Below are 26,289 nucleotides of genomic sequence, written 5' to 3'. Positions count from 1 at the left end.
TCCTAATTGGATTAGGATTGAAGAGTTCAATTGAGTCATGGTTCATTCAAGTCCTAATTGGATTAGGACTAGCATAGATTGAACCCAAAATTGGCTAATCCTAATTAGATTAGGATTAAACCATGAGAGAGGCACCTAATCCTCTTTGGAAGAGGATTAGGCTAACCAAGTAAGAGGGGCATCAGCCCCTCTCCAATTGGTTAGGGCGACAAGAAGAGAGAAGGGGCCGGCGCTCCAAAGAAAGAAGGTTGTCAAGGGCTCCTAACTTGTAGGAGCCCTTGATGCTTATAAAAAGGGACCTAGGGCCGGCGCCCTAGGTGTGCTCTCTTCCCCCTCTTGCTGCCGCCACCAGCCCCTCTCCTCTCCTAGTTCAGCCGCAAGCAAGGGAAAAGGATCTCCAAGTGTTGGCGGCCTCCTCCCCTTCCCTTCCTTCATCCAACGCAAGGAACAAAAGAAGGCTGCGTGGGGTTCTTTCTTCTTCCTCATCTTCATCCTTCTTCTTCCTCCTCTCAAGCACAATCAAGGGTTGATTGAAAGAGAGGAGATCAGCCATCAAAAGAAGTCTTTGCAAGGGAGCTAGCACCCCGGGAAGACAAGAAAGATTTGATCGGTCCTCTACTTCGTGTGGATACCCGTAGAGGCCGGACGTTTGAACGGCTTCAAGCGAACCCTCTTCCAAAAACCACGAATTCAGATTTGCGGTGATCATCTACCCGCGCAAGGTGAAGATCTGATCTTCCTATTAGTTTTAAAAGTTTTAATTCTTACCTAATTACGAAAGGTCTCGAAACAACGTTCATGCGATGAACGTCGAACCCGTGCATGCCGATTCCGCTGCCATCTGAAAAATTTTTGAAATATCAGCGGCATGGGCGGGTTCCCAACAGTGGTATCAGAGCCTAGGCTTCGTAGATTAAGGTAAGAATTAAATATCTAAAGGCATATTAGATCTGAAAATTGAATGATCATGCATGCTGAAAAATTCTGCATGCAGATTTTTCAGGGGTGCTGATTTTTTGCATGCTGATTTTTATGTGATAAAAAGATGATTCTAAATGCATTGTTAATGGGATTACAAAGTTTAGAATCATGATTAGCATGATCAGCGACCTATGTCATGATACAATCAGTTAGTTTTCAGATCTGAAAATTATAATTGTTGCATACGGTGATGATCATAGGATTCAACCCCTTTTGGTATCAAATATAATGACCTGCGATGTGATCTGCGATGTCATGTAATTTTTCAGATGCTTGCATGCATCTTATTTGATGTTTTGAGAGGCCTGCGTGCCTCCTAAAAGGAGATGTAATTTATTTTTATTTTTATTTTACATCTGGTTGTATTTCTGTGATGTGATGTACATCAACGATCAAGTTGAAGCAAAGGCATGAGATGAAAGGTGATCTAAGCGGTTGATGGCGATGGGATCAAGAGTTGATCAAGGATCAAATCAAGGAGGCTTAGAACCAATTCAAGAGTAGAAGACCACTTGATCGATTGATGTGCATGTGCTTGTAATACGACCTAATTAGAATCCATGATCATCACCTATTTAAAGTTTAGCTTTAATTTGATGCTGCGATTATAACTGCCTGTGATGTGCCGTTTGCATGTGATGTGAATGCGAGTCGGGTAGATAGGTTTACATGTGATGTAGCAAACCCAATTGAGACCTAAATCAAAACCTCCTCAATCAAGTCGAGAGTGAACCGACATGAGCAAGTCATATTAGATTAATTGATCTAATTGGTGTCTAGGAAAGCATGAAAGGTGGTTACTTAATTAGGACCTTACTCTCTGAGTAAGGGGAGCCTCCCACCTGCTTACCTGGCCAATTGTTCGATTACCTCTTATGAAGGGCTCAAGTTGCAAACACTAAGACCTGATTAACCAATATTAAGTCAATAGGTCTTCCACTGTAGTAGAGCTGCTAAGGCCTTTCTGATGTTGATTTGTCTCGGCTGGACACAGTGGTCAAGTTGCATCGGGGGGCTGGACCTCTCTATAGACATGAGATGTTGTAGGGTAAAGGTGGGGTTGGGCACCAATAACTGTTAGGTGAGGACCCAATGACGACTTTATTCCTACGGTTATACGGTGGGTCTGACTTAACTAAGTGATGGGGCCAATAACTGTTAGGTGAGGTCTTCATGGCTTAGAGACCAAGTTACACTGCAACATGCTTGAGAAGCATTGTACAAGAGTTGTACACTCATCCATCTATGTGTCACCAATAACTGTTAGGTGAGGTAGCATGTAAATTGGTGGGACCGCAGTACCCACTAGAAACCCTAGTCGTGTGGGATTTCCGTTTTCCTACCAGGAGAGTGTGAGGGATTCGAGAAAATAGTGGGAGTTACATTTGTTCTAAAAGACCTTAGAACAGATTAGGATCAAGTACAAAAGTCTAACTAGAATCTTTACTCTCTGCAGACACAATGTCGGCTTCAAACCCTCTGACCCGTATTCTTGAGACCAACCGACTGACCGAAACCAATTACAAAGACTGGCTTAGAAATCTCAAAATAGTTTTGGCTACATACTCGATTCAGATATCCCCACACTACCAGCACGTCCTACTGATGTTCAGCGTGAAATGCATAAAAAGTGGTTGGATGATGACATTAGAGTAAAATGCTATATGATGGCATCCATGTCTAATGAACTCCAATGCCAGCATGAAAATATAAAGACTGCTAGGGACATACTGGCACACCTGCAAGAGTTGTATGGTGAGCAGAGTCGCACAGCTCGTTTTGAAGTGTCCAAGAGGCTCTTCAAAGCGAAGATGCGCGAGGGGCAGTCTGTCCATGATCACGGTCTGACCATGATCAAGGACCTAGAGGAGCTTGAGAAGCTCGGTATGGACATGCACAAGGAATTACAAGTGGATTTGATCCTACAGTCACTTCCTGATTCATTTGGTCAGTTTATAGTAAACTACCACATGAATAAGATTGAATGCACTAAGACTGAACTAATCAACATGTTGGTAACTGCTGAGGGAGCCTTGAAAGGTTCAAGGGGCAATGTCCTTGCTGCTGAGTTGACTTCTGGTTCCAAGAGAAAGTCTGCTTGGAAGAAAAAGAAGCCTGCTAAGAAGCAGAAGAAAGACAAGAAGCCAAAGAAGGAAGTTCAAAAGAAAAAGGCTAACGACAAAGAAAAATGTTTCCACTGCAATGTCGAAGGCCACTGGAAGAGAAACTGTCCTTCATACCTCGAGAGCCTGAAGAACAAGAAAGGTGACACACCTTCAGAAGATATAGACTTGCTCATAATTGAAACTAATCTAACGGTTTCTTCTACTTCTAGTTGGGTTATAGATTCTGGTTCTAGTGCTCATTTGTGCACTACCATGCAGGGTCTAAAGGAAAGTAGAAGGCTGGCGGAAGGTGCGGTAACCCTTCGGATTGGCAACAGGGCAAAAGTTGCTGCTGTGGCTGTGGGCACCTACCATCTGCGACTACCGTCTGGATCTAGTTTAATACTTAGAGACTGCTATTATGTACCTGTTGCTAGCAGAAATTTGATTTCTGTTTCATATCTAGCACAGGAAGGTCATGTTTTTACATTTGACAAAGACTGCTGTTCTATTTATTTGAGAAATAAAATAGTCGCACGTGGTTTCATGATTGACAGTCTCTATCATTTACATATGGATGTATCTGTGAATGTTACCGAGCAAGATGTGAGTGCCAAAGGATCCAAAAGATCCAGAGATGAGATAAACCAAAGATATTTGTGGCACCTCAGACTTGGCCATATTAGAGAGGATAGGATGAACAAAATGGATAAAGATGGGCTTCTCGGCGCATTGACTTCCGAGTCATATCCAGTTTGCGAGTCCTGTCTTCAAGGAAAAATGGCTAGACTGCCCTTTGTAGGACATGGGGAGAGGACCACTGAAATACTTACCCTAATACATACAGATGTATGTGGCCCATTCGATGTGCTAGCCAGGGGACGTTATTCTTACTTCATTACCTTTACCGATGATTATTCACGGTATGGGTATGTGTATCTTATGAGACACAAGTCTGACTCTTTTGAAAAGTTCAAAGAGTTCAAGAATGAAGTAGAAAAACAAACTGGAAAACCTCTTAAGGCTCTTCGATCAGATCGAGGAGGAGAATACCTTAGTGGAGAATTCCGGGACTATCTCAAAAAAAACGGCATAGTCTCACAATGGACACCTCCGGGGTACACCTCAACTCAACGGAGTGTCAGAGAGGAGGAATCGGACCATAAGTGCTCGTTTTATAGGATATCCTAAAGAGTCATTAGGATACAATTTCTACATCTCAGAGGATCACAATGTGTTTGTGAGCCGTCATGCCATCTTCTTGGAAAATCAGTTTATCCTTGATAGAGGCAGTGGGAGGAAAATTGAGCTTGAAGAGAAAGTCTCTGAAAAGCAACGAGTTATGGATCCTATTGAACCCATTCATAAAGAGCCAGTACACGATGTCCCTCAACCACCTCGTAGATCTAGTAGGGTCTCCCATCCTCCCGATAGATACTTAGGTATACTAGAAGAGGATACCGAGGAAATGTTCCTAGTGGGAGATAGGGATCACATACAGGATCCCAAAACCTACAACGAGGCGATATCTGATATCGATTCCGAGAAATGGCTGGAAGCTATGAAGTCAGAGTTAGACTCCATGCATTCCAACCAAGTCTGGACCTTAGTAGACCCACCAGAAGGTATTGTACCTATTGGATGCAAATGGATCTACAAAAGGAAGATAGGTTCGGATGGAGAGGTAGAGACCTATAAGGCAAGGCTTGTGGCGAAAGGGTATAGTCAGCGCGAAGGCATTGACTATCAGGAGACCTTTTCACCTGTAGCCATGCTAAAATCCATCCGAACATTGCTTGCCATTGCAGCATTTCATGATTATGAAATCTGGCAGATGGATGTGAAAACTGCTTTCCTGAATGGATATCTTGATGAAGATATCTATATGGAACAGCCTTTGGGTTTCACTTCCAGTGATGGAGATCACAAGGTCTGCAAGCTGCAAAGGTCCATCTATGGACTAAAGCAAGCATCTCGGAGTTGGAACACTCGTTTCGATGACGCAATCAAAACGTTTGATTTCATCAAAAACGAAGAGGAACCATGTATTTTCAAAAAGGTTAGTGGGAGTGCTGTCGTTTTTCTCGTACTGTACGTAGATGACATTCTCCTGATTGGGAATGATATTCCCATGCTAACCTCGGTCAAGGTCTGGTTGTCAAAAAGAATTCTCCATGAAAGACCTTGGGGAAGCATCCTATATTTTGGGAATAAAGGTCTATAGAGATAGATCTAAAAGGATGCTTGGCCTTTCACAGAAGATGTACATAGAGGAGGTGCTGAAGAGGTTCAGCATGGAAAACTCCAAGAGGGGTCTCTTACCCCTAAGACATGGAATTCATCTCTCCAAGAAGATGTGCCCCAACACATCTGAAGAGATTCAACACATGAGCAAGATTCTCTATGCATCGGCAATAGGAAGCCTCATGTATGCCATGCTGTGTGCACAACCTGATATAGCTCTTGCTGTGAGTGTCACAAGCAGATATCAGTCGGATCCAGGCAAGAAGCACTGGATAGCTGTGAAGAACAGTCTTAAGTAATTGAGAAGAACTAAGGACATGTTCTTGATCTTTGGGAGAAGATCAGAGTTGAAGGTAGAAAGATGCACACATATTGATGATAGAAAGTCTACATCAGAATATGTGTAATTGTGGTTCAGTATATTGGAAGAGTTCCAAACAACCGATCATTATAGATTCTACCTTAGAAGCTGAATGTTAAGCCGTATCTAAGGGTGCAGTGGAAACCTTCTGATTAAAAGTTAATTGCAGAGTTAGGTGTAATGTCATTAGATGCCATAACACTTTACTGCGATAACATTGGCACCATAGCACTAGCTATGGAGCCATGGTCTCATCAGAAGTCCAAGCACATAGAGCGGCGCTTCCATTTCATACGCGACTATGATGTAGAGGTGCAGAGAGTAGACTCCGCGGATAACGTGGCAGACCCGTTCACTAAGCAGCTGAGTCAGCAAAAGACTGAAGCCCACCTTGAGAAGATGGGCCTAAGATATATGACCAATTGGCTTTAGTGCAAGTGGGAGATTGTTAGATGTATGCCCTAGAAGCCAATTTGGCTGACACATTGTTGATTCTAGGAACATAATTTTGTACTTGACTGTTTATTATTGAATAAATAAAAGGCATCTTTTCATTCATATTATTTATGTGTCTATGAATCGTCCAAGGAATTAATAAGATGATGATACATATTCTCAAGAGTTGAGAATTTGAGCCATGTATCATTGGTGATTAATTTCTAAATGCTCCTGATCAATGGATCATCATGAGGACGGTGATCGATCCGATCAGTGCACAGATCACTTTCCTTCTGGATGGACGAGACTTGAGTCCACAGTGTAGGGACACTGAAGTGATAGTGCAGGTGCTTGTTAGAGAACAAGGGTACTGAGCGTGACCAAGACAAGAAGTCACTTGGATGTCTATCCACTCGTCAGTGACTTGCTTGATGTTGCAGTAGTGTGACTGGTCCTTTGACCTGCGGTGCTTCGGCTACTCACAGTGAGGTTATTGTAGTTTGACTGCACACATACATGGTCTCTAACCATATGGGTCCATGCAGTGTAGATTGGCTGCAGTAGGTTCACTGTAGGAGTAGGATATGTACCTATAAGGAATCTATCGACCTTGATAGAAGAGGAGTGATCCTATGTGATTTGTTAGACTGAGTTCTAAGACCTTGGCCAGGGCAGTAATATAAAGTGGAAAAAGAGTTTTCCACTATCGAACTCAAGTCGAAAAAATCTTGACATATGACAGACGATGGGGTTTGACGAGTTGTCCATGACCTCCGTCCTGTAGGGATCCACGATAGTAGGAATGTATCACACGTTAACTGCACCTAGAGGTTCATCATTCCATTCTGCTGGGTAGCCACTACATGCTGCTAGGTGTCACTGGTGGATGGTGGGACTTATAGGGATTATCTTGATGATCGATAAACCCTAATGAGTTGAGTTGGAATCGTTCCAACCCATTGAAAGGAGTTTTCAATGATATTGAGATAGAGATCACAATATATCTCACTACCAGTCAGAATAGAACCTATGGGGTCACACACACTAGAAGTATTGACCGATCCGATGGTTGAAATCGTGATTAGGAATCACAAGTAATCAATTTGATTGATAAGAAGTTGAAGAAAGGAACAAAGGGAATTAATTAATTGGACTTGAAACAAGAGTCCTACTTCGGGTAGGATTCCTAGAGTCCTAATTGGATTAGGACTGGGAATCCTAGTTGGAGTAGGACTGGGATTCCTACTTGGAATAGGATTCCTACAATCCTAATGAGATTAGGAATTTTGAATTAAAATTGGATTCCTACTTGGAGTAGGATTCCTAGAAATCCTAATTGGATTAGGACTTCGGATTCAAATAGAGTCCTAATTGGATTAGGACTAAAATTAAATACATCCTAATTGGATTAGGATTCCTTAAGTCTAAATTAATTATTAATCTAATGAATCAACATGACTCCTAATTGGATTAGGATTGAAGAGTTCAATTGAGTCATGGTTCATTCAAGTCCTAATTGGATTAGGACTAGCATAGATTGAACCCAAAATTGGCTAATCCTAATTAGATTAGGATTAAACCATGAGAGAGGCACCTAATCCTCTTTGGAAGAGGATTAGGCTAACCAAGTAAGAGGGGCATCAGCCCCTCTCCAATTGGTTAGGGCGACAAGAAGAGAGAAGGGGCCGGCGCTCCAAAGAAAGAAGGTTGTCAAGGGCTCCTAACTTGTAGGAGCCCTTGATGCTTATAAAAAGGGACCTAGGGCCGGCGCCCTAGGTGTGCTCTCTTCCCCCTCTTGCTGCCGCCACCAGCCCCTCTCCTCTCTTAGTTCAGCCGCAAGCAAGGGAAAAGGATCTCCAAGTGTTGGCGGCCTCCTCCCCTTCCCTTCCTTCATCCAACGCAAGGAACAAAAGAAGGCTGCGTGGGGTTCTTTCTTCTTCCTCATCTTCATCCTTCTTCTTCCTCCTCTCAAGCACAATCAAGGGTTGATTGAAAGAGAGGAGATCAGCCATCAAAAGAAGTCTTTGCAAGGGAGCTAGCACCCCGGGAAGACAAGAAAGATTTGATCGGTCCTCTACTTCGTGTGGATACCCGTAGAGGCCGGACGTTTGAACGGCTTCAAGCGAACCCTCTTCCAAAAACCACGAATTCAGATTTGCGGTGATCATCTACCCGCGCAAGGTGAAGATCTGATCTTCCTATTAGTTTTAAAAGTTTTAATTCTTACCTAATTACGAAAGGTCTCGAAACAACGTTCATGCGATGAACGTCGAACCCGTGCATGCCGATTCCGCTGCCATCTGAAAAATTTTTGAAATATCAGCGGCATGGGCGGGTTCCCAACAGGCTCCACTTGGGGTCGGCTCAAGGAAGCTTGGGGTCGGCCCTCTCAGTCAATTCCAGAAAGCTGTTTTTGCAGTGGCTGAAGCTGGGGTCGGCTCATGCAAATTTGGGGTCAGCTCCTCTTGGGGTCGGCTCAAAGAAACTTGGGGTCGGCCCTAATTACTGTTCATCTGTGCCATATGTGTCTGGACGTACCAGAACATGTCAAAACGTGCCAGGGTCAACTCCATCTCTTCTGGGGTCGACTCCTACTCTGTGCCAAGTGTTCCAAAGGCGTGCCACTTCGTTCCAAGGCATGCCAAATGTATCAGGGTCGACTCCAAACTAATTGGGATCGACTCTAATCATGATTGTCTGCATCTTAGAGTTAGACTAGCATATAGGATCAATAAAATATATTCCAAGTAAATTAGAATGTATGGCACATTAGAGTTTCATACCCTTAATAATAAAATTACAGTTTTGCCCTTTAGAGTACTCTACTTGAAACTTTGCCGAAATGAATTTAAAAGCTTTCTATCATTCTCTACTACAAATTTTATCTCGTTGTTAATCTTTGAGAGTTTTTTTGACCACATTTTCCTAATGTATCATGAATGTATCGAGGGTGTGCCATTCCTTAATGATGTATCGAGTTAATTTGCATTTCTAATTTGATATGGCCTCGATGGTTGTGTTAATCATCAAAATAATATTATCATCCTCATCATCCTTCTTCTTCTTGAAGAACAATCAATAGCTGATTGCTTCAAGAGAGAAAATTCATTGCAGCACCTCCTCACGAGCTAGTACTCCCGTAGACGTCGATCTTCCTGAAGCTTCGCATGGACGATCTATAGATGCCGGACGTGTGTGTGGCTGCGGAGCATGATCAAGGAGTCATCAAAGGCTTCAGCAAATCAGGTATGAGATATGATCTCTTTAGATATTAAGATTAGATCTTAACATGATGCTGAAATTTCAGGATTATATGCTAGACATATAATCATAGACTCATGTTTTAAATAAATGTTCATGATTCTAGATTTATTTTATGGTTGAGATCAGATCTCATGCATGCGTTGAAATTAAAGTGCTTAATTTTAATTGCTTCTGCTGAAAATTTTAAAAAATCATGCATGCTACCCACAAAGGAACCCAACACTTACTTCTACCGAGGACCGATTAAATACAGCAATTGCTAACCTACTTCACGATCTACGAGTTAAGGTGCAGAGTATCCCAATCAAAACCTTCTTGCACAGATGACTCTCCTCCTGCAGCATCAAACTCAATTATCAAAAGAAAATCATATAGTGACTAAAAACTTGGACTAAGGGTCCATCACTAGGTCCCTCAAATCCTTTTTACTAGTGACCCGGATCAACTAGATAGATAGGAAGGAACAATGATATTGAAAAGTGGAAGGAAAGAAAGAGAGACAGAGAGAGAGGAGAGAGAATAAAAGAAGGAAGGGAAGAAAGGAAAGAAGAGAGAAACCTCTCTTCTCTCTTCATGAACAGGGGGTTCATCTCCCTGTTCCCCTTTGGTCAGCACCAGGGGCAGCCCTAGTGGCCTATACCTGACGATGGCAGCCACGACCGACCTTCAACCACAACATTGCCGGCAACGGCGGTCGGTCGACGAAGGAAAGAAGAAAGGAAGGAGATCACAAAGAAACTCTCAGATCTACACCCAACTCGGGCTGTATCATGGCCGATTCCCCTAACAAATGGTCATACAATCCCGAGGTCCCGAAAGGTCGTGAAACTCAGCCAAATCTAGTGGCCGGTGGCGGTGAACCTGATAAAATAGGGCCAAGACAGGGCACCTTGTCTTGGATGGCATTCTGGTGATTTGCCGGAACAAATCATGGCAGTGGTAGCTACATATCTAGGAAATGTAGGAGAGAGGTGGACGATACTTACCTTGGTCTGGCAAGGCGATCCGGTAGCTCTTGCCGGTGAAGAATCAAGAAAGGAACTTGGAGAGGAAGAGCTTGGGATCGGCACCTTCCTTTGAGAGATTTGTGATGGGGTTCAACAGAGGAGAAGGAGGGCCTTAAATAGATGAAATCCCTAATCTTATCCGGTGTTTGGATCGTCTTAGGACTCTCAGAGTCTGAAGATATCGGGAATCCTCTTCTCCACCCCATCACGTGCAGCAGACACGCTTGAATGTTGATGAGTGTGGCCTCTTTACGCCGGCCCACTAGTCCAAAGAATCTGGGCTATTACATATATAAAACTATCTTATCACTGAAAACTTCTAATTGAATATTTGTCAGCAAGGCTCATGCGATGTAGATACTGAATCGTATTCCTAAATTCTGATGAAGAGTAGGTAGCATGGAAAACTCACTCTCTTGCTGTCCTTTTCATGTCAAACAAGTACAGGGGAACATCAAGAGTTAGGTTACGACCACGTCATGGCCTCATCTTTGCTCATTGGACTTCCCGGTTGCTGCTTCTGTCAGCTGCAGTCCCTCCAAAAGATGTTGCTCTCCTGCCATCAATATCAGAAAGCGGGGCAGGTTGCTAGACCACAAACTTAAATGGAGGAAATGCTGAAAATTGAATGAATTTTGAAAATGTGTATACAAACATCCACAATCAATTGTTTCTTGTATGGATTCTCCAGCTCCTGTGCATCAAGCAATGTCAGTGGACATTTAATGATCCTTCAAATTGTATATAAAATCAAACTTAGTTTTACTAACAAAATTCTGACTAATGCATGTATATTAACTTTATGATAATCTAAGAAACCTACCTTGTAACAAGGATGGATTTCAAGCTATACCACCGTAATACAAGCAGCGTATCATCATTCATCCGTCTGTAGTACTAGGCCACTTAATTCATTCATGAGTCTGTAGTACTAGGCTACTTAATTTGGGTGGCCCAAAGAAAAGTTAACTTAAGCTTAGGGGTGTATATGAGCTGAGCTTGAGCGATATTTGGTCCAATCAAGCTTGGTTTGAATTAATTTTGAGATTGAAAATTGAGATTAAGCTAGATTTGTGGCCATTATTTTGAGCTGAATTGAGCTTAATTTTGAATTGAGCTGAGCACAAGCCTAATTTATTAGCTTGAGATTCTAAATTGAGCTAGAAATCAGTTCAGGCTTAAACAAAACTAGATTCAAGCTTGAATTAAAACTTGATTCAAGTTTGGTTCAAATTTGAATTAACATTCAATGAATTTAAAAATTAAATAAAACGATCTGTCAAGCCTATACATATATACAAACATGCACAAATACTTTCAAGCCTAATCAAGACGAGTATGTTCGAGCCAGGTCTATTTTTGGCCCAGCTTAAAATTAATTTCCAGCCTAAATTGCTGGTCCAAGCTTAATCCTTTTAGCTTCGAATTGAACCTGATCCATGCCATTTTTTCTGCATCGAGCTTGAGCCGAGCTCAAGCTGTTCAGATGGTTTAACACCCCTACCTAGGTTGCTCATCACAACTTGGTCCGGAGACATTGAGCAAACTTGCTGGAATATATCTAGAGTCTATAACAAAATGACTAAAATGCAGAAAATTGTTCATGTAGGTTGGATACCTTTGAACGTCTCCAATTTTTTGCAGGCATGAAAAGACAGAATATCATATAATTTTCAGATGCTCCTTTGCCAAACAAATTATTGCATCATAGTAACCATCGAAGTGGAAGCCTAGAAGAGAACTTATGCATCCTAACAAATGACACATCATTTTTTCATTGCTTATGGCTGCTTAATCTGCATGATTTCTTGTCTTTAGCTTTTTTTCAGGAATAGACTCATGACATATGACAGCTAAAATCTACACTTTTCACAGTTCTCGCATGATAAAGAAGCAGCATTTTATTTGGTTTCATCATGCCTCATAATTTCAAACAAAGTTTATTTTTGGCACCACATCGTTAAAAATGCAGTGACTTCATTCACAATCCAGTCTTAGTTACCAAGAAGTATACCATAATATGAAAACCTTGGAAATGCCGATCAATAAACAAATAAATCAATAAAATAAATATATATAATACTTCGGAATATATGAAGGAAAATGTCAATATCTGGTGCAGTACACAGAAAAGCAGATGCAGTTGCATGGGAATCTCCTACCGAAAACTCTATAAATCCTTGTCATGAAAGGCAGATGAAATTCCCATATTCCATGGCAATTTCGTGGCAACAAAGGAGTTGTGGTCTAACCCTTTTATGGCCAGTTTGCATCTTGGCCCTCACTCTGGGCACAGGAGCCTACAGATCTAGTACCTCATCAGAAAGTAAGTCTTTAATCCAATTTATACAAGCAGCCGATCCCGAAAATATTCTCGATCTAAATTGGAATGGGCATATACCTGATCACTGCTCTGGTATGTGGATGGGTATAAAATGTGATGTACTCTCGCTCCATGTAACAGAGATCAGGCTCGAGAATATGAATATCAGTGGGAGAATTGATGCAGATTCTCTCTGCAAGCTTCCATCCCTACAATTTCTTAGCTTGGCAATCAACCATATCACTGGTGATATTCCAGAGTCAATGTCAAACTGTCTTGGTCTTACTTATTTGAATCTAAGCAGTAATATGCTGAATGGAAAAGTACCTGCATCTATGGAAAGCTTGAAGAACCTCAGAAGCTTTGACATCTCAAACAATAATTTAACAGGATACATTCCTCATTTCAAACAGGAAATTGAGCTTGTTTACCACAATACCATGATATCAGGCATGTCTGTTAATGAAACTGACCCTGCGATAAAGGCCTCTGATGATAAAATCCGTGACAATGTAAATCAGCCAAAGGCGCCTACACTAGCATGGTCCATCACAATTCTCACTTTAGTTCTCTTGATCACCTTCTTTTCACTGTTCATATTTTTCACTGACAAGAAAAATCCTAAAGTTGCTGAAGTGAAGGAGAGCAAGAAATGCGTTCACGAGTCTTCTGCAAGAAATTATACCACTGGGACTGAAGATGATATAGAGAAAGGAGGGAAAGTTCAAGACCTTGTATTCTTTGGTGAAAGACAGGAAAAATTCACCATGGACGATCTCCTCACGTCAGCAGCTGATCTCCAGGGCCGGAACATCTATAGCAGTCTCTACAAGATTAGGCTAAAAAACAGTTCCATTTTTGTTGTCAAGAGGTTGAAGAATTTGCATGTCTCAGGAGATGATTTCAAACAAAAAGTCATGCGGATAGGGAACTTGAAGCACCCTAATCTCCTGCCACTTGTGGCTTGCCATTCCTCAGACCATGACAAGCTTTTAATTTACCGATATCAAAACAGTGGAAGTCTCTCATCCCTTTTCTCAAGTAAGACTTTGTAATGTATACTGCATCTCTGTTATTTTGTTAGCTATTCAGCTAAATAATTATAGTTTTGGTCTTGCAGGCTACGTAGAACGTAAGGTGGACATCCCATGGAAAAAGAGACTATCTATCATGAGTGGGATTGCAAGGGGATTAGACTACATAGCCAGAGAGTTGGATGAAGACTGTGCCCCTCATGGGAATCTAAAACCTTCCAATGTTTTACTTGGTGAGACTGAAGAACCACTGATAAGTGAGTTTGGAATCTTGAATCTTTTATATGGAAAGAGGGCACTACTGTATTCATCATACGGGTATAGAGCTCCAGAGAAAGAGTTGACAAAGAAAGCTGATGTATTTAGTTTTGGTGTCATACTACTTGAATTACTAACCGGGAAAATAGTAGAGAAGAGTGGCATTAACCTTCCGGGATGGGTGAAGTCCATGGTGAGGGAAGAATGGACTGCAGAAGTTTTTGATGCAGAGGTCAACAGAGTAGGAAAGCAATGGGCATTTCCATTGCTCAATGTTGCTCTGAAATGTGTATCCTACTTACCAGAGCACCGGCCGGATATATCAGAGGTCTTGGAAAAGATTGAACATGTGGTTAATTCAGAGGAAGATCATTCAATTTCATCCCCGTCTTCTGTAGAATCCGACCAACAAGATCACATGGTTGTACCCAAGACAAGTGAAACTCCAGGAAATTGATTAATATCAGCAGCATGCTAGTTTTGGATCTTTTTGATAACATTAACTTCATAAGTGGCTTTTCTCCTTTTCCTGTTAGCTGTTTGGCTTGGAGTAGCCGAATGTAATTTATTCAAGGTAGACGACTATTAGCATCTTCAATCTGTTCAATCTGTGATATGTGCCTGCAAGTTTTAGTCATCAATGATTTTTTCAGGTGGATGGTGAGCAACAATTTTCTTTGATGCCAAACTCTAACATCATCATAATTCATTGACAGTACCCACCCCCATCACCAACATAATTGATAAAAGCTTGTTTCTTGAATAATATTAGACTATAACTTCCAGATCTCCCTCTCCTTAACTGCTCCAATCTCCTCTCTTAGTATGCTAATTTTATATATATGATACGGTCCTTGATCCTGATCTATATATATCAAGCAAAAACTTCAGAACTTTTTATGTTCCAAAACTTGAACCTAATTAACATCCCAATATGGCAGTTATTTGTGAAATGGCTCGACTGTAGCCCTTTCTTCGTCCGAAAAAGGAGGGAAGAAGAAGAAGCAACCTTGGTTACCAGCATCAAGGTATTGTTCGAAATATCCTTGATTCAAGGTTCTTGTTTCTCTTCTGTATTTTTATTTCTTATAAAAAATTGGCTTGCACAAAAAAAATAACCTTATGAACCATTTCTCACACAATCCTTTGAATTGTCGAGTATATTTTACATGCTGGATGTGTTTTCATCCTTTCATTGCTTGATCAAATGCCTTACCTATCAGAAACATAACCTGCTTCAGCCAAAGCACAACACAGAGAATTGATCATCTCATATATCATCTCACTTTGTTCATGAGATTTATCTCCAACAAGGAATGTGTGCACCTCTCCTTGTATTTCAATCAAGCTCCAAGCGGGCTCCTTTTTTATTCCTAAAGATCTTATCATTCCACGAACACCTGCGACATTCTCCCACATCTCATACACTGCAAAAGTATTTGATAGAACAATATACTTGCCTGCATTTTCTGGCTGCATTTTGAAAAATCTTTTTGCTGCAAGCTTCCCCAGCTCTACATCTCCATGAATTCTAGAAGCACCAAGCAAAGCTCCCCAGATTACTGAATGTTCCTCACCAGATAACTTCCTAACAAATTCATAAGCCTCATCTAACCGCCCTGCTCGCCCCAACATATCTACAATTGCCGCGTAGTGTTCTCCTCTTGGCCTAATCCCAAAATCTGTTCTCATGGAAGAAAGATACTTCCATCCTTCATTGACAAGGCCTCCATGGCCACAAGCAGAGAGAACTGCAAGGAAGGTTACATGATTTGGCCGAAAACCATCTTCTATCATCTGGCGGAATAGCTCAAGGACATCGACAACTTGCCCATGCTGGCCGTATCCTGATATAAGAGCTGTCCATGTAACAACATTCCTCTCGGACGAACTCTTGAAAACCATAAAACCATCACTCAAACTGCTGCATTTGAAGTACATATCCACGAGCGCGCTGTTGACAACAACATTAGCCTTCATCTGGGTCTTGATCATAGCACAGTGCGCCCGCTTCCCATGCTCCAATAATGCGAGCCTGGCGCAAGCTCGGAACACCGACGCGAATGTGAACTGATCCGGCTCCAGACCAGCCGATCGCATGGAATAATACAGATTCAGACCCTCTTGCTCTAGACCATTCTGCACGTACCCTGAGATCATCGCATTCCATGAAACCAAGTCTCTATGAGGAATTCTATCGAATATCTGGTGTGCGGTCTCCAGGTATCCATTCTTGGCATAGAATATGACTAATTTTGTCCTGAGATATTCAAGCGGCACAAACCCAGTGGTTATCATCTGTGCATGGATTCTTCTGCCGACCTTTGCTTCCTTCCGGTTTATGGCTTCCTGCAGTAGAAGAGCATAGGTCTGAGGATCCGCGCTCGATCCTTTACGACACAAGAGATCGACCGCCTCCAACAATCTTCCAGAGAAGCAGAGGCCCTTCAACGTCTTGTCCAGACTCAAAAGGCTTTGCCGGGCTCGAGGGCTAAGGGGAAAATATCTTATCGAGGTTGAGTGCATCGTGCTTACCGTTATGGCTGAATATATCCGAAAATTTTTTGGATATCAGCCTTGAACAGAGTGGCGGAAAAATTAACAAAGTAAAAGATAAAACGTGTGAAGGTTCAATGCGGGTATCCTGGGAGCCCCTAGCGCTCAGGTACATGATGATACCGATGGTATTCTGGAAGCCCCCATCTCCTAGTTTTCTCAAGATGAATTTTGATAGTAGTGTCTCAGAGAGCGGCAACAGATGTAGAGTGGGTTTTGTGATTAGAGACTAGGACTCCAGGATGATTGCTGTCGGCGGTCAGCGCATTTTTAATAAGTCAATCCCAGTGGTGGAGTTGTATGCGGTATGGGAGGGCCTTGTCCATACTAGAGTGCATCTGGGCGCGAGGCGGATCTTTCTTGAGGGTGATTCGGCTATAGTGATCGATTGGATTCAGAGCGGGCGAGTTAGGACAGATTCGCATCCTCTGATCCATAACATTTGTCGTCTGCTGTAGGAGTGCGATTTTTTCAGTGCCATGCATGTTTTTTGGGAGGTGAACAGTGCGGCGGTGTTACACAGTAGATACAGCCCAAGAGGGAGGGGTAAATTGGGTCTTTTAAAAACTTTTCAACTTTCTCCTAAACTTTTTAATTAATTAAGCTAAGTTGTATGGATGCACAGTGAATTTTAAACTTAGCAACAGTTTGATTCTAATCTGACCAAGATTAAAACTATTAAGCAGCGGACTCAATAAACAATTAGTCTAAGTTTTCCGATACAAATGAATCTTAATGCAGTTTGTTGCCCAAAGGTGTAGCCCAAGAGGGGGGATGAATTAGGTCTCTTAAAAATTAATGAAATGAAATGAATGACTCACCGAAAACTTTTGATAACTCGGAGATCTAGCAGCGGAATTAAAGTAGCACAAATAAAGCAGTAAATAAGATGAGGAAAATAGTTAGAAACATGCGGTGGAAGAAGAGAGATGAGCCACACACAAACATAAGGATTTATAGTGGTTCGGTGCACTCCCAGCATCTACATTCACTCTCCAAGCCAAGTTTGAGATTTCACTATGTGGAGTGATTGATTATAACCCTATTTGATTTTGATGAGCACAAAGCCATTGAGTATATTTTATGTTATACTAATGAATTCATTCCAGTATATAAGGCAAAATTTGTTAGAATCCTCTTTTGAGTGCATGTGAAAATCAGCTTAAGTCAAAGGCTGAAACTCGAGTCGACTCCGGAAGATTTCGAGTCGACTCCAAGTGTTTCAGACGTTCTGGCACAGGCTCGAGTCGACTCCGGCACACTACGAGTTGACTCCGACTGAGAACAGACAGAAGGACAGAAAGATGAATCTCAGACCCTGTCACCGAGTCGACTCCTGAAGAATTCGAGTCGACTCCGATGCTTGCCGAGTCGACCCCCGATAGTTCCGAGTCGGCTCCAAGGAGTAACAGACAGAAAGACAGAGAAGTTGTTTTGGACTCTGAGAGCCGAGTCGACTCTAGAAGAACTCGAGTCGACTCCAACGGTTGGCGAGTCGACTCCTAAAGAAGCAAGAGTCGACTCTCAGAGGAATGTAAGACTAAAAGTCAGAGAGCCAACTTCGGTGTCTGAGAGCCGAGTCGACTCCAGCAAAGTCCGAGTCGACTCCGAGGCAGTTCAACTCCAAAGACAGAAGACCAGTTTTTCAGGCTCTGAGAGCCGAGTCGACTCCAAGAGAATCCGAGTCGACTCGAGGAAGTAAACCCGAAAGAAAGATCTTTGGATTCCTGAACAACGAGTCGTCTCTAGAAGGGAGAGTCATCTCCGGATATTGGCGAGTCGACTCCAGGTTTGGCCGAGTCGACTCCAGAACGGGACAGCACTTAATTTCAAATTTTGAACAGTGGGCGAGTCGTCTCCAGTAAAGTATGAGTCGACTCCAGCAACAGCCGAGTCAACTCCGATCCCAACGGACACTGTGTCAGGATTTGCAGATTGTGCAGAACAGCTCTAAAAGTGTGTCTAACGGCTAGTTTTCGATGGGAATTGCTTAAATAGCCAGAGTGAACAGTAATAGACAAGAAGTGAGACACTCCATTCAAAGCAAAAGAGATTTCCACCTACCAAAGCTTCTCAAGAGTAAATACAAGTGAAAGAAGGAAGAAGTGCATTAAAAGTCTATCCTCCAAACGTCTTCCTCGCATTCAAGGCTCCCCTTCTGACACCAAATCTTCAGCACACTCAAGAGGAGTTGCAGAGTTTGAGAAGCCTCCTTCTTCACATTCAAAAATCTGTTTGAGGGCTTCTAACTCTTCTTTATTCATATTGTTTATATTTGCTTTTCAAGAAGCTATCCTTGTACTCTTTTCAAATTGCTTCTCTTACTTGATTCAATCAGGGGATTGAATCAAGGGTGTTAAGATTGGTTGGTGAGCCGAGGGTAAAACCAACGTGTAAGGGTTCGATTATGATCCCGGAAAAACAATCGGGTGGTTCTAGTCGGTGAGCCTGTGAAAACCGACCGAGTTCGTTGTGATCTCGTAAAACAACAAGTTGGGTTGTGAGCTTGTAAAACAACCGGCTGTAATCCGAGGGATTATAGTGAACTCCCAAGTGAAGCTTGGGGAGTGGACGTAGGAGCAAGGGTTAGCTCCGAACCACTATAAAATCTCTTGTGTTTGTGATTGTTTAATTGTCTCTCCCATTCTCTTCATCCACTGCATATAGTAAACTAATTAATCCACTTGCAATAAGGTTTAATTAGTTACTCATTAAGTTTTAATTTGTAATTATTACTTAAAACCCAATTCACCCCCCGCTCTTGGGTTGTCTTCTTGGGCAACAAGTGGTATCAGAGCAGGAACTCTTCTACCAAAAGAGTAAAAGATCAAAATGACAACCCCATTTGGATCTTCTCACATTGAGGGGCAGTCCACCCATAGACCTCCATTCTTCAATGGAACCGACTACTCCTATTGGAAGGCTAGGATGAGGATATTTATCCAAGCTCAAGACTATGAGATTTGGACCACCATACTTAATGGACCATACATCCCATCAATTTTTGTAGAGGGTGTTACTTGAAAGAGTAGATGCCCTACAAGCCAATCGCAATATGTATTGCGAAGGGTTTTCTTTTGATTTTTCAAATTATGTACATGACATTTAAATATGAATAAAGGCATTGTGTTTTATCATATGCTGTTGATTATATTTGCGATAAACCCCTTAGATTAGGGCAATGGTTTTGAGGCTATGATGAGATCATACTAGTGAGACCTAAAACCCTAAAATCCTAATCTTAAATATTCAAAGTCATTGGTACATTGAGTCGGGGATCAATGTTTACCAGAAAGACTGGCACATCTTATGTATGCTCGATGCAGAGGGTGATTGATCTCACAATCACTTGTGTGGAGACACTAATACAAAGATGTGGGTGCTCATTAGAAGAATGAGTTCACTGAATTGACCTACAAAGAGAAATCTTATGAAGTCTTACTTACATGTCAAAAGATGATTCTCTTAGTGGGAGTTGTGCAACTGATCCTATGACCTGAGATCACCATAGTATCTTGTACACATGAACCCATTTTTGGTTTACACTCATTCATGACAATAAGTTGTGTACGAGGTCTTCTGGATATGGTGAATTGTGTACGAAGATTATGAGTAGGTCAACAAGGAATTAATCACTTCTAGTAAGAGAAGATAACATCCTATTTATTCTAATCGTATGATAATTCAGGAAGCCTTTGATCAAAGCAGAATGAAAATTAGAAAGAGTTTCTAATATTTTATTATTTGAATTATCATTAAAAGATTGAGAAAGATATGAATATGAAATTGAGTTTGACATATATTCATACTCATATACATATTTGGGATGTAGTTTGATTAAAGGATTGAATTGCATGGTAACTTGCCACTGAAGGGTATTTTTGGTATTTCCACCAAATTTTATATTTTCCGGGTAGACATGACACGTTGCTAGACGTCAATCTTGTCTTATAGGTTTGATCGAATTAAAGAGTTTAATTCGATCACCAATTAGAAATGATTCTAATTGTTAAGTTCGAGTTCGCGCAGTTTGGACTTAAATCGATTAGAAGAGTTCTAATCAACTTGGGTCAACTCGCACTCACACCTATTGCTGACTAAGTATGGAACCCAATGGGTCACACACAAGGAAACTTATCAAGGGTCTAATTGGATTAGATCATGTTTGCAAGATAAACATCCTAGCAGGTGTTGCAAACCCTTAGCTCCTGATTCGAATTGGATTCGAATCTGATTCGAATCTGATTCGAATGGGATTCGAATCTGATTCGAATTGCAAACCCTGATTCGAAACTTATCAAGGGTCTAATTGGATTAGATCATGTTTGCAAGATAAACATCCTAGCAGGTGTTGCAAACCCTTAGCTCCTGATTCGAATTGGATTCGAATATGATTCGAATCGGATTCGAATCTGATTCGAATCGGATTCGAATGGGATTCGAATCTGATTCGAATTGGATTCGAATCTGATTCTTAATTGATCTAATTTGATTAGATCATGTTCTAATATGGGTTAGCCAAGAGTTGGCACCTAATTGGCTTGGTTTGAGTCTAATTGGATTAGATTTGATAAATCATTCAATCTAGACCGTTAGATCTTGATCTACCGTTGGATGAAGACATAATGGAGAGTTGGTTTAACCCAATTGGATTGGGTTAGAGGATGGCTATCATAATTGACCATTGGATCTTAATCCCACCATTGGATGAAGATATAATGGGTCAAGTGAATGGCGCCTTGCATTGGAGCCCTTGGATCATCATCATGAAAGATCAAGAAGTGAGGCATGATGGACATGTGATTGGCATGTGCTGTTGACTTGGTCAAAATATGGCACCACATGAAAGGACATATCATTTGATACACCTCCTCACTTGATATGTGCCTCCTCTTATTTGATATGGCCCTTTAGATGATGCCCTTTCATGAAAGGATGTGTAGATGGGATGCAACCCTTGGAGATGCATCCCTACGCCTATTATAAATAGGCTAGCACTCCATGGGTTTCATTCATTCCAACTCCACCGCATTCTCTCTCCCTTATCCCTTCTTTCTTACAAGGCTTTGTCTCTTTCTAGCATTGCTTCTAGGGTGTCCTAATCCAAGACAAGGTGGTCTTCTTTAGGACAAAAGGATTAGAAGTGATTTTAGAAGGTGAAAGAAAAATAGAAAGGAAGGAAAGCAAGCCATTAGAGTTCTTTAGAAGAATTCTGCATTAAGGATCAAAGTCTTTGGAGCTTAAGACTTGAATTAAGTTTTCGTGTGGATCATCGTTGGAGGGCGGACACTTGGACGCCTCGTAGAGATTCTACAAACTTGGATTTAGCGTTAGAGGTATTCTTCTATTCCTATATTTATATTTATATGTTATTTGATTGTTACCATTAAGGTGATCTAGGCTAATAAGAGTTTCATGTTAAGGGACTTTATTAAGAAATTTTTTAAAATCCCTAGCTTCCGCTGCACATTATAACATGCTAAAACCCTACAGTGGTATCAGAGCCACCCTTAATTGGTTCAATCAGGTGATTATGCATGATGTATGATTGTTAAATTACTATGAGATAGTAATGTCATATGTTTAGAGGAATGTTGAATTATATGATTCATATATAATATGATATGTAATAAAATGTCATGATATGAAATTTTCCATGTGAAGATATGCTGAAGCATGTTAATTAATTGCTTATGATTTATACATGCTATGAGATAGCCATGATGCATGATAGTTTATTTTAGACATGTTAAATATATGTTACAATTAAAGAATGTGCTAGAGACTAGTAAGCCCTCAATAAAAATTATATTAAGTCATAGTGTTGAAAAACTTTAGGCTAACCCATTCTAGAACAATTAATCTAATTGGTGTCTAAGAAAAGCACTAATGGTGGTTCTCTAATTAGGACCTTACTCTCTGAGTAAGGGGAGCCTCCCACCTGCTTACCTGGCCAATTGTTTGATTGCCTATTATGGATAAGCTTAATATTGATATAACACTATTGATAGCCTTCCTTCATGCCTCGACATTATTATGTCAAGATCCATGCTAGTTTGTTGTGTTAACACAAGGCTTGCTATGGGGACTGATTTTATATTGTCTTGGTGCATTAAGATGCTTATGGCATATTTTAATATATTGCTTTGTTGTGCAACCACAAGGGCAATATTATTCGAATATGACTATATGGAAATGAAGGGTTTGACTTAACTAAAACATTATTGTTTGTTGTGCTAACACAAGGCAATAAGTGTTTTAAGAGGACAAGATAAAGTTGAGAATTGCATGAGATGCAATTGGAAAGAGTTTCCTACCTTTGAACTCATAAGGGTTTGTTGTGTAACCACAAGGCTTTTTATGATGAATTAGGATCTCAACCCTACTAAGAAAAATTATATTTTCACGTTTATCATAGGAGAGGGCTATGATATTCGATAAAAATAGTAGGAGACAAATTAGATTAAAGTCCTTATCTAGTTGTAAACATGTCATCATGATTGGTCTGCTTATGTTAGTTTTGTTCTTGCATATGTAGAATTATTAAATGGCTTCTTCACTTTCACTAAGAGGCATCTTAGATGCCAACAAGTTGACCGGTCCAAACTATGTGGACTGGTTGAGGAATTTAAAGATAGTACTCACTCAGAAGAAAATTTTCTATATACTTGAAACCCCTGATCTTGGAGATCTAGGGGATAATGCTACAGAAGAGTAGGTTGCCACACATAAGATGTGGAAAAATGACAGTTTGACTGTCAAATGTATCATACTTGCCTCTATGAGCAATGAATTACAGAGGCAACATGAAAGCATGGACACTCAATCCATACTTCTCAATTTAAAAGAGTTGTATGGAGAACAAAGCAGGACTGCTAGGTATGAGATATCTAAGCAGTTGTTCCATGCTAGAATGAATGAAGGAACTCTAGTGCAAAACCATGTTCTTATGGTTATAGACTTAATCACCAAATTAAGTCAATTAGGTTTTGCTATGGATAGTGAGCTCAGTCAGGATTTGATCCTGCAATCACTGCCTGATTCATTCTCTCAGTTTGTTGGGAACTTTCACATGAACAAGCTGAACACCTCCTTGCCCGAGCTGTTAAATATGCTCAAAACAGCTGAAGGCCATATTAAGAAGGATAAAGGTCCACTCCTTCTTATAGATAGCACCTCTAAGAGGAAATCGAAAAATAAGGGTTCTAAGAAAAGATTGAACCCTAAGAGTGTTGGGAACCCGCCCATGCCGCAGAAAATTAAAAATTTTTCAGATGCAGCGGAAGAGGCATGCACGGGGTCATACGTTCATCTCATGAACGTTATTTCAAAAACCGTTCGTAGATGGATTAGGATTAAAACTTTTTAAACAATTAGAAAGACCAGATCTTCACCTTGTGCGGGTAGATGATCACCGCAAACTGAAGTTCGTGGTTTTGGAAGAAGGTTCGCTTGAAGCCGCACACGCGTCCGGCCTCTACGGGTATCCACACGAAGCAGAGGACCAATCCAAACACTCTAATCTTCCCGGGGTGCTAGCTCCCTTGTAGAGATTTGTTTTGATGGCTGATCACCTCCTTCTCAATCAACTCTTGAATGTCAGAGGGAGGATGAAGAAGAAGAAGACTCCAGGGAGAAGAATCAAAAGGCTAGTTGCAGCCTTTTGATTTCCCTGCGTTGGAACCAAGGATGAAGGCCAAGAGGAGGCGCACGGCTCCTCTTCTTTTTCCTTTGCTGATGGCGGCTGAAAACCCAAGAGAAAAGGGTGGCTCACGGCTGAAAGGAGGGGGAAAAGAATTCACCTAGGGTTTGTTCCTTTACCTCCTTATAAAGACACATGAAGCTCCTACATTTTAGGAGCTTTATGTTTTTCCTTTTGGAGCCAAGAAGAGGGGCGCACGCCCCTCTTCTCTTCTCTTTGATTTCGGCCAAGGAGGAGGTTCTCCTCATCACGCATGCCCTACTTGATCCAATCAAGTGGGGCGTGGGGTCTAATGCAAGGTGGTCTAGTCCTCTTCCAAAGAGGATTAGGTGCACCTATTTGTTTTCCCTTCAAATCCTAATCCAATTAGGATTTGATTGAACCATGACTCAATTGGACCTTTCAATCCTAATCAAATTAGGAGACATCATAATTCATTAGATTAATAATTAATTAGGAGTTAAGAAATCCTAATCCAATTAGGACTTATTTAATTTTAGTCCTAATCCAATTAGGACTCTACTTTGAATCCGAAGTCCTAATCCAATTAGGACTTCTTAGGAATCCTATTCTAAGTAGGAATCCAAATTGAATTCAAAATCCTAATCTAATTAGGATTGTAGGAATCCTACTCCAAGTAGGACTCCCAGTCCTAGTCCAAGTAGGATTCGCAGTCCTAATCCAATTAGGACTCTAAGAATCCTACTCCAAGTAGGATTCGTATTTTAAGTCCAATTAATTAATTCCCAGTGTTCCTTCTTCAACTGATTATCAATCGAATTGATTACTCGTGATTCATAATCACTATTCAACCATCGGATCGGTCAATACTTCTAGTGTGTGTGACCCCATAGGTTCTATTCTGACTGGTAGTGAGATATATTATGATCTCTATCACAATATCATTGAAAACTCTTTTCAATGGGTTGGAACGATTCCAACTCAACTCATTAGGGTTTATCGATCATCGAGAGAATCCCTATGAGTCCCACTATCCACCAGTGACACCTAGCAGCATGTAGTGGCCACCCAGCAGAATGGAATGATGAACCTCTAGGTGCAGTTGTCGTGTGATACAGTCCTTCTATCATGGATCCCTACAGACCGGAGGTCATGGATAACTCGTCAAACCTCGTTGTCTGTCATATGTCTAGATTTATTTGACTTGAGTTCGAGAGTAGAAAACTCTTTTCCACTATATATTCTGCCCTGTCCAAGGTCTTATAAACTCAGTCTAATAAATCACATAGGATCACTCCTCATCTATCAAGGTCGATAGATTCCATGTAAGTGCATACCCTACTCCTACAGTGAACCTACTGCAGCCAATCTACACAACAAGGACCCATATGACTAGAGACCATGTGTATGTGCAGTCAAACTACAATAACCTCACTGTGAGTAGCCGAAGCACTGCAGGTCAAAGGACCAGTCACACTACTGCAACATCAAGCAAGTCACTGACGAGTGGATAGACATCCAAGTGACTTCTTGTCTTGGTCACGCTCAGTACCCTTGTTCTCTAGCAAGCACCTGCACTATCACTTCAGTGTCCCTACACTGTGAACTCGAGTCTCGTCCATCCATAAGGAAAGCGATGTGTGCACTGATCAGATCGATCACCGTCGTCGTGATGATCCATTGATCACGAGCATTTAGAAATTAATCACCAATGATACATGGCTCAAATTCTCAACTCTTGAGAATATGTATCATCATCTTATTAATTTCTTGGACGATTCATAGACACATAAACAATATGAATGAAAAGAATGCCTATTTATTAATCAATAATAATAAGGTCAAGTACAAAATTATGTCCCAAAATTAATAATGTGTTAGCCAGATTGGCTTCTAGGGCATACTTCTAACAATCTCCCACTTGCACTAAAGCCAATCAGCCATAAACCTAACCCCATCTTCTCAAGATGTGCTTCAGTTTTCTGCCGACTTAGCTGCTTAGTGAATGGGTCCGCCACATTTTCTGTGGAGTCTACTCTCTGATCCTCTACTTAT

General features: G+C 41.2%; 2 protein-coding genes across 2 annotated transcripts; one reads left to right on the top strand and one right to left on the bottom strand.

Moving 5' to 3' along the window:
* Window positions 1-12,824: 12,824 nt before the first annotated feature.
* LOC149768553 (probably inactive receptor-like protein kinase At5g41680) lies at window positions 12,825-14,472 on the top strand. The gene is made up of 2 exons (XM_089930421.1): window positions 12,825-13,764; window positions 13,844-14,472. Exons 1-2 carry the CDS (start codon window positions 12,825-12,827, stop codon window positions 14,470-14,472), a joined length of 1,569 nt encoding a protein of 522 aa, XP_089786547.1.
* Window positions 14,473-15,120: 648 nt separating this feature from the next.
* On the bottom strand, window positions 15,121-16,810 carry LOC120109105 (Tetratricopeptide repeat (TPR)-like superfamily protein). The gene has a single exon (XM_039123253.3). The coding sequence runs from the start codon at window positions 16,539-16,541 to the stop codon at window positions 15,228-15,230; it is 1,314 nt and encodes a 437-aa protein (XP_038979181.1). The 5' UTR covers window positions 16,542-16,810; the 3' UTR covers window positions 15,121-15,227.
* Window positions 16,811-26,289: the final 9,479 nt, after the last annotated feature.

Source organism: Phoenix dactylifera, chromosome 1, assembly GCF_051530095.1.
Source record: "Phoenix dactylifera cultivar Ajwa chromosome 1, Ajwa_hap1_PhDact_Kaust_v1.1, whole genome shotgun sequence".
NCBI classification, from domain to species: Eukaryota; Viridiplantae; Streptophyta; class Magnoliopsida; order Arecales; family Arecaceae; genus Phoenix; species Phoenix dactylifera.
This window is presented reverse-complemented; position numbering and strand designations above follow the sequence as displayed.

Bases quoted from the DNA above. Each gene is read 5' to 3' on its own strand.
- LOC120109105 (XM_039123253.3), bottom strand. From the start codon at position 16,541: ATGCACTCAACCTCGATAAGATATTTTCCCCTTAGCCCTCGAGCCCGG.
- LOC149768553 (XM_089930421.1), top strand. From the start codon at position 12,825: ATGGGTATAAAATGTGATGTACTCTCGCTCCATGTAACAGAGATCAGG. The intron at 13,765-13,843 runs GTAAGACTTTGT...TTGGTCTTGCAG, and splicing joins TCTCTCATCCCTTTTCTCAA to GCTACGTAGAACGTAAGGTG.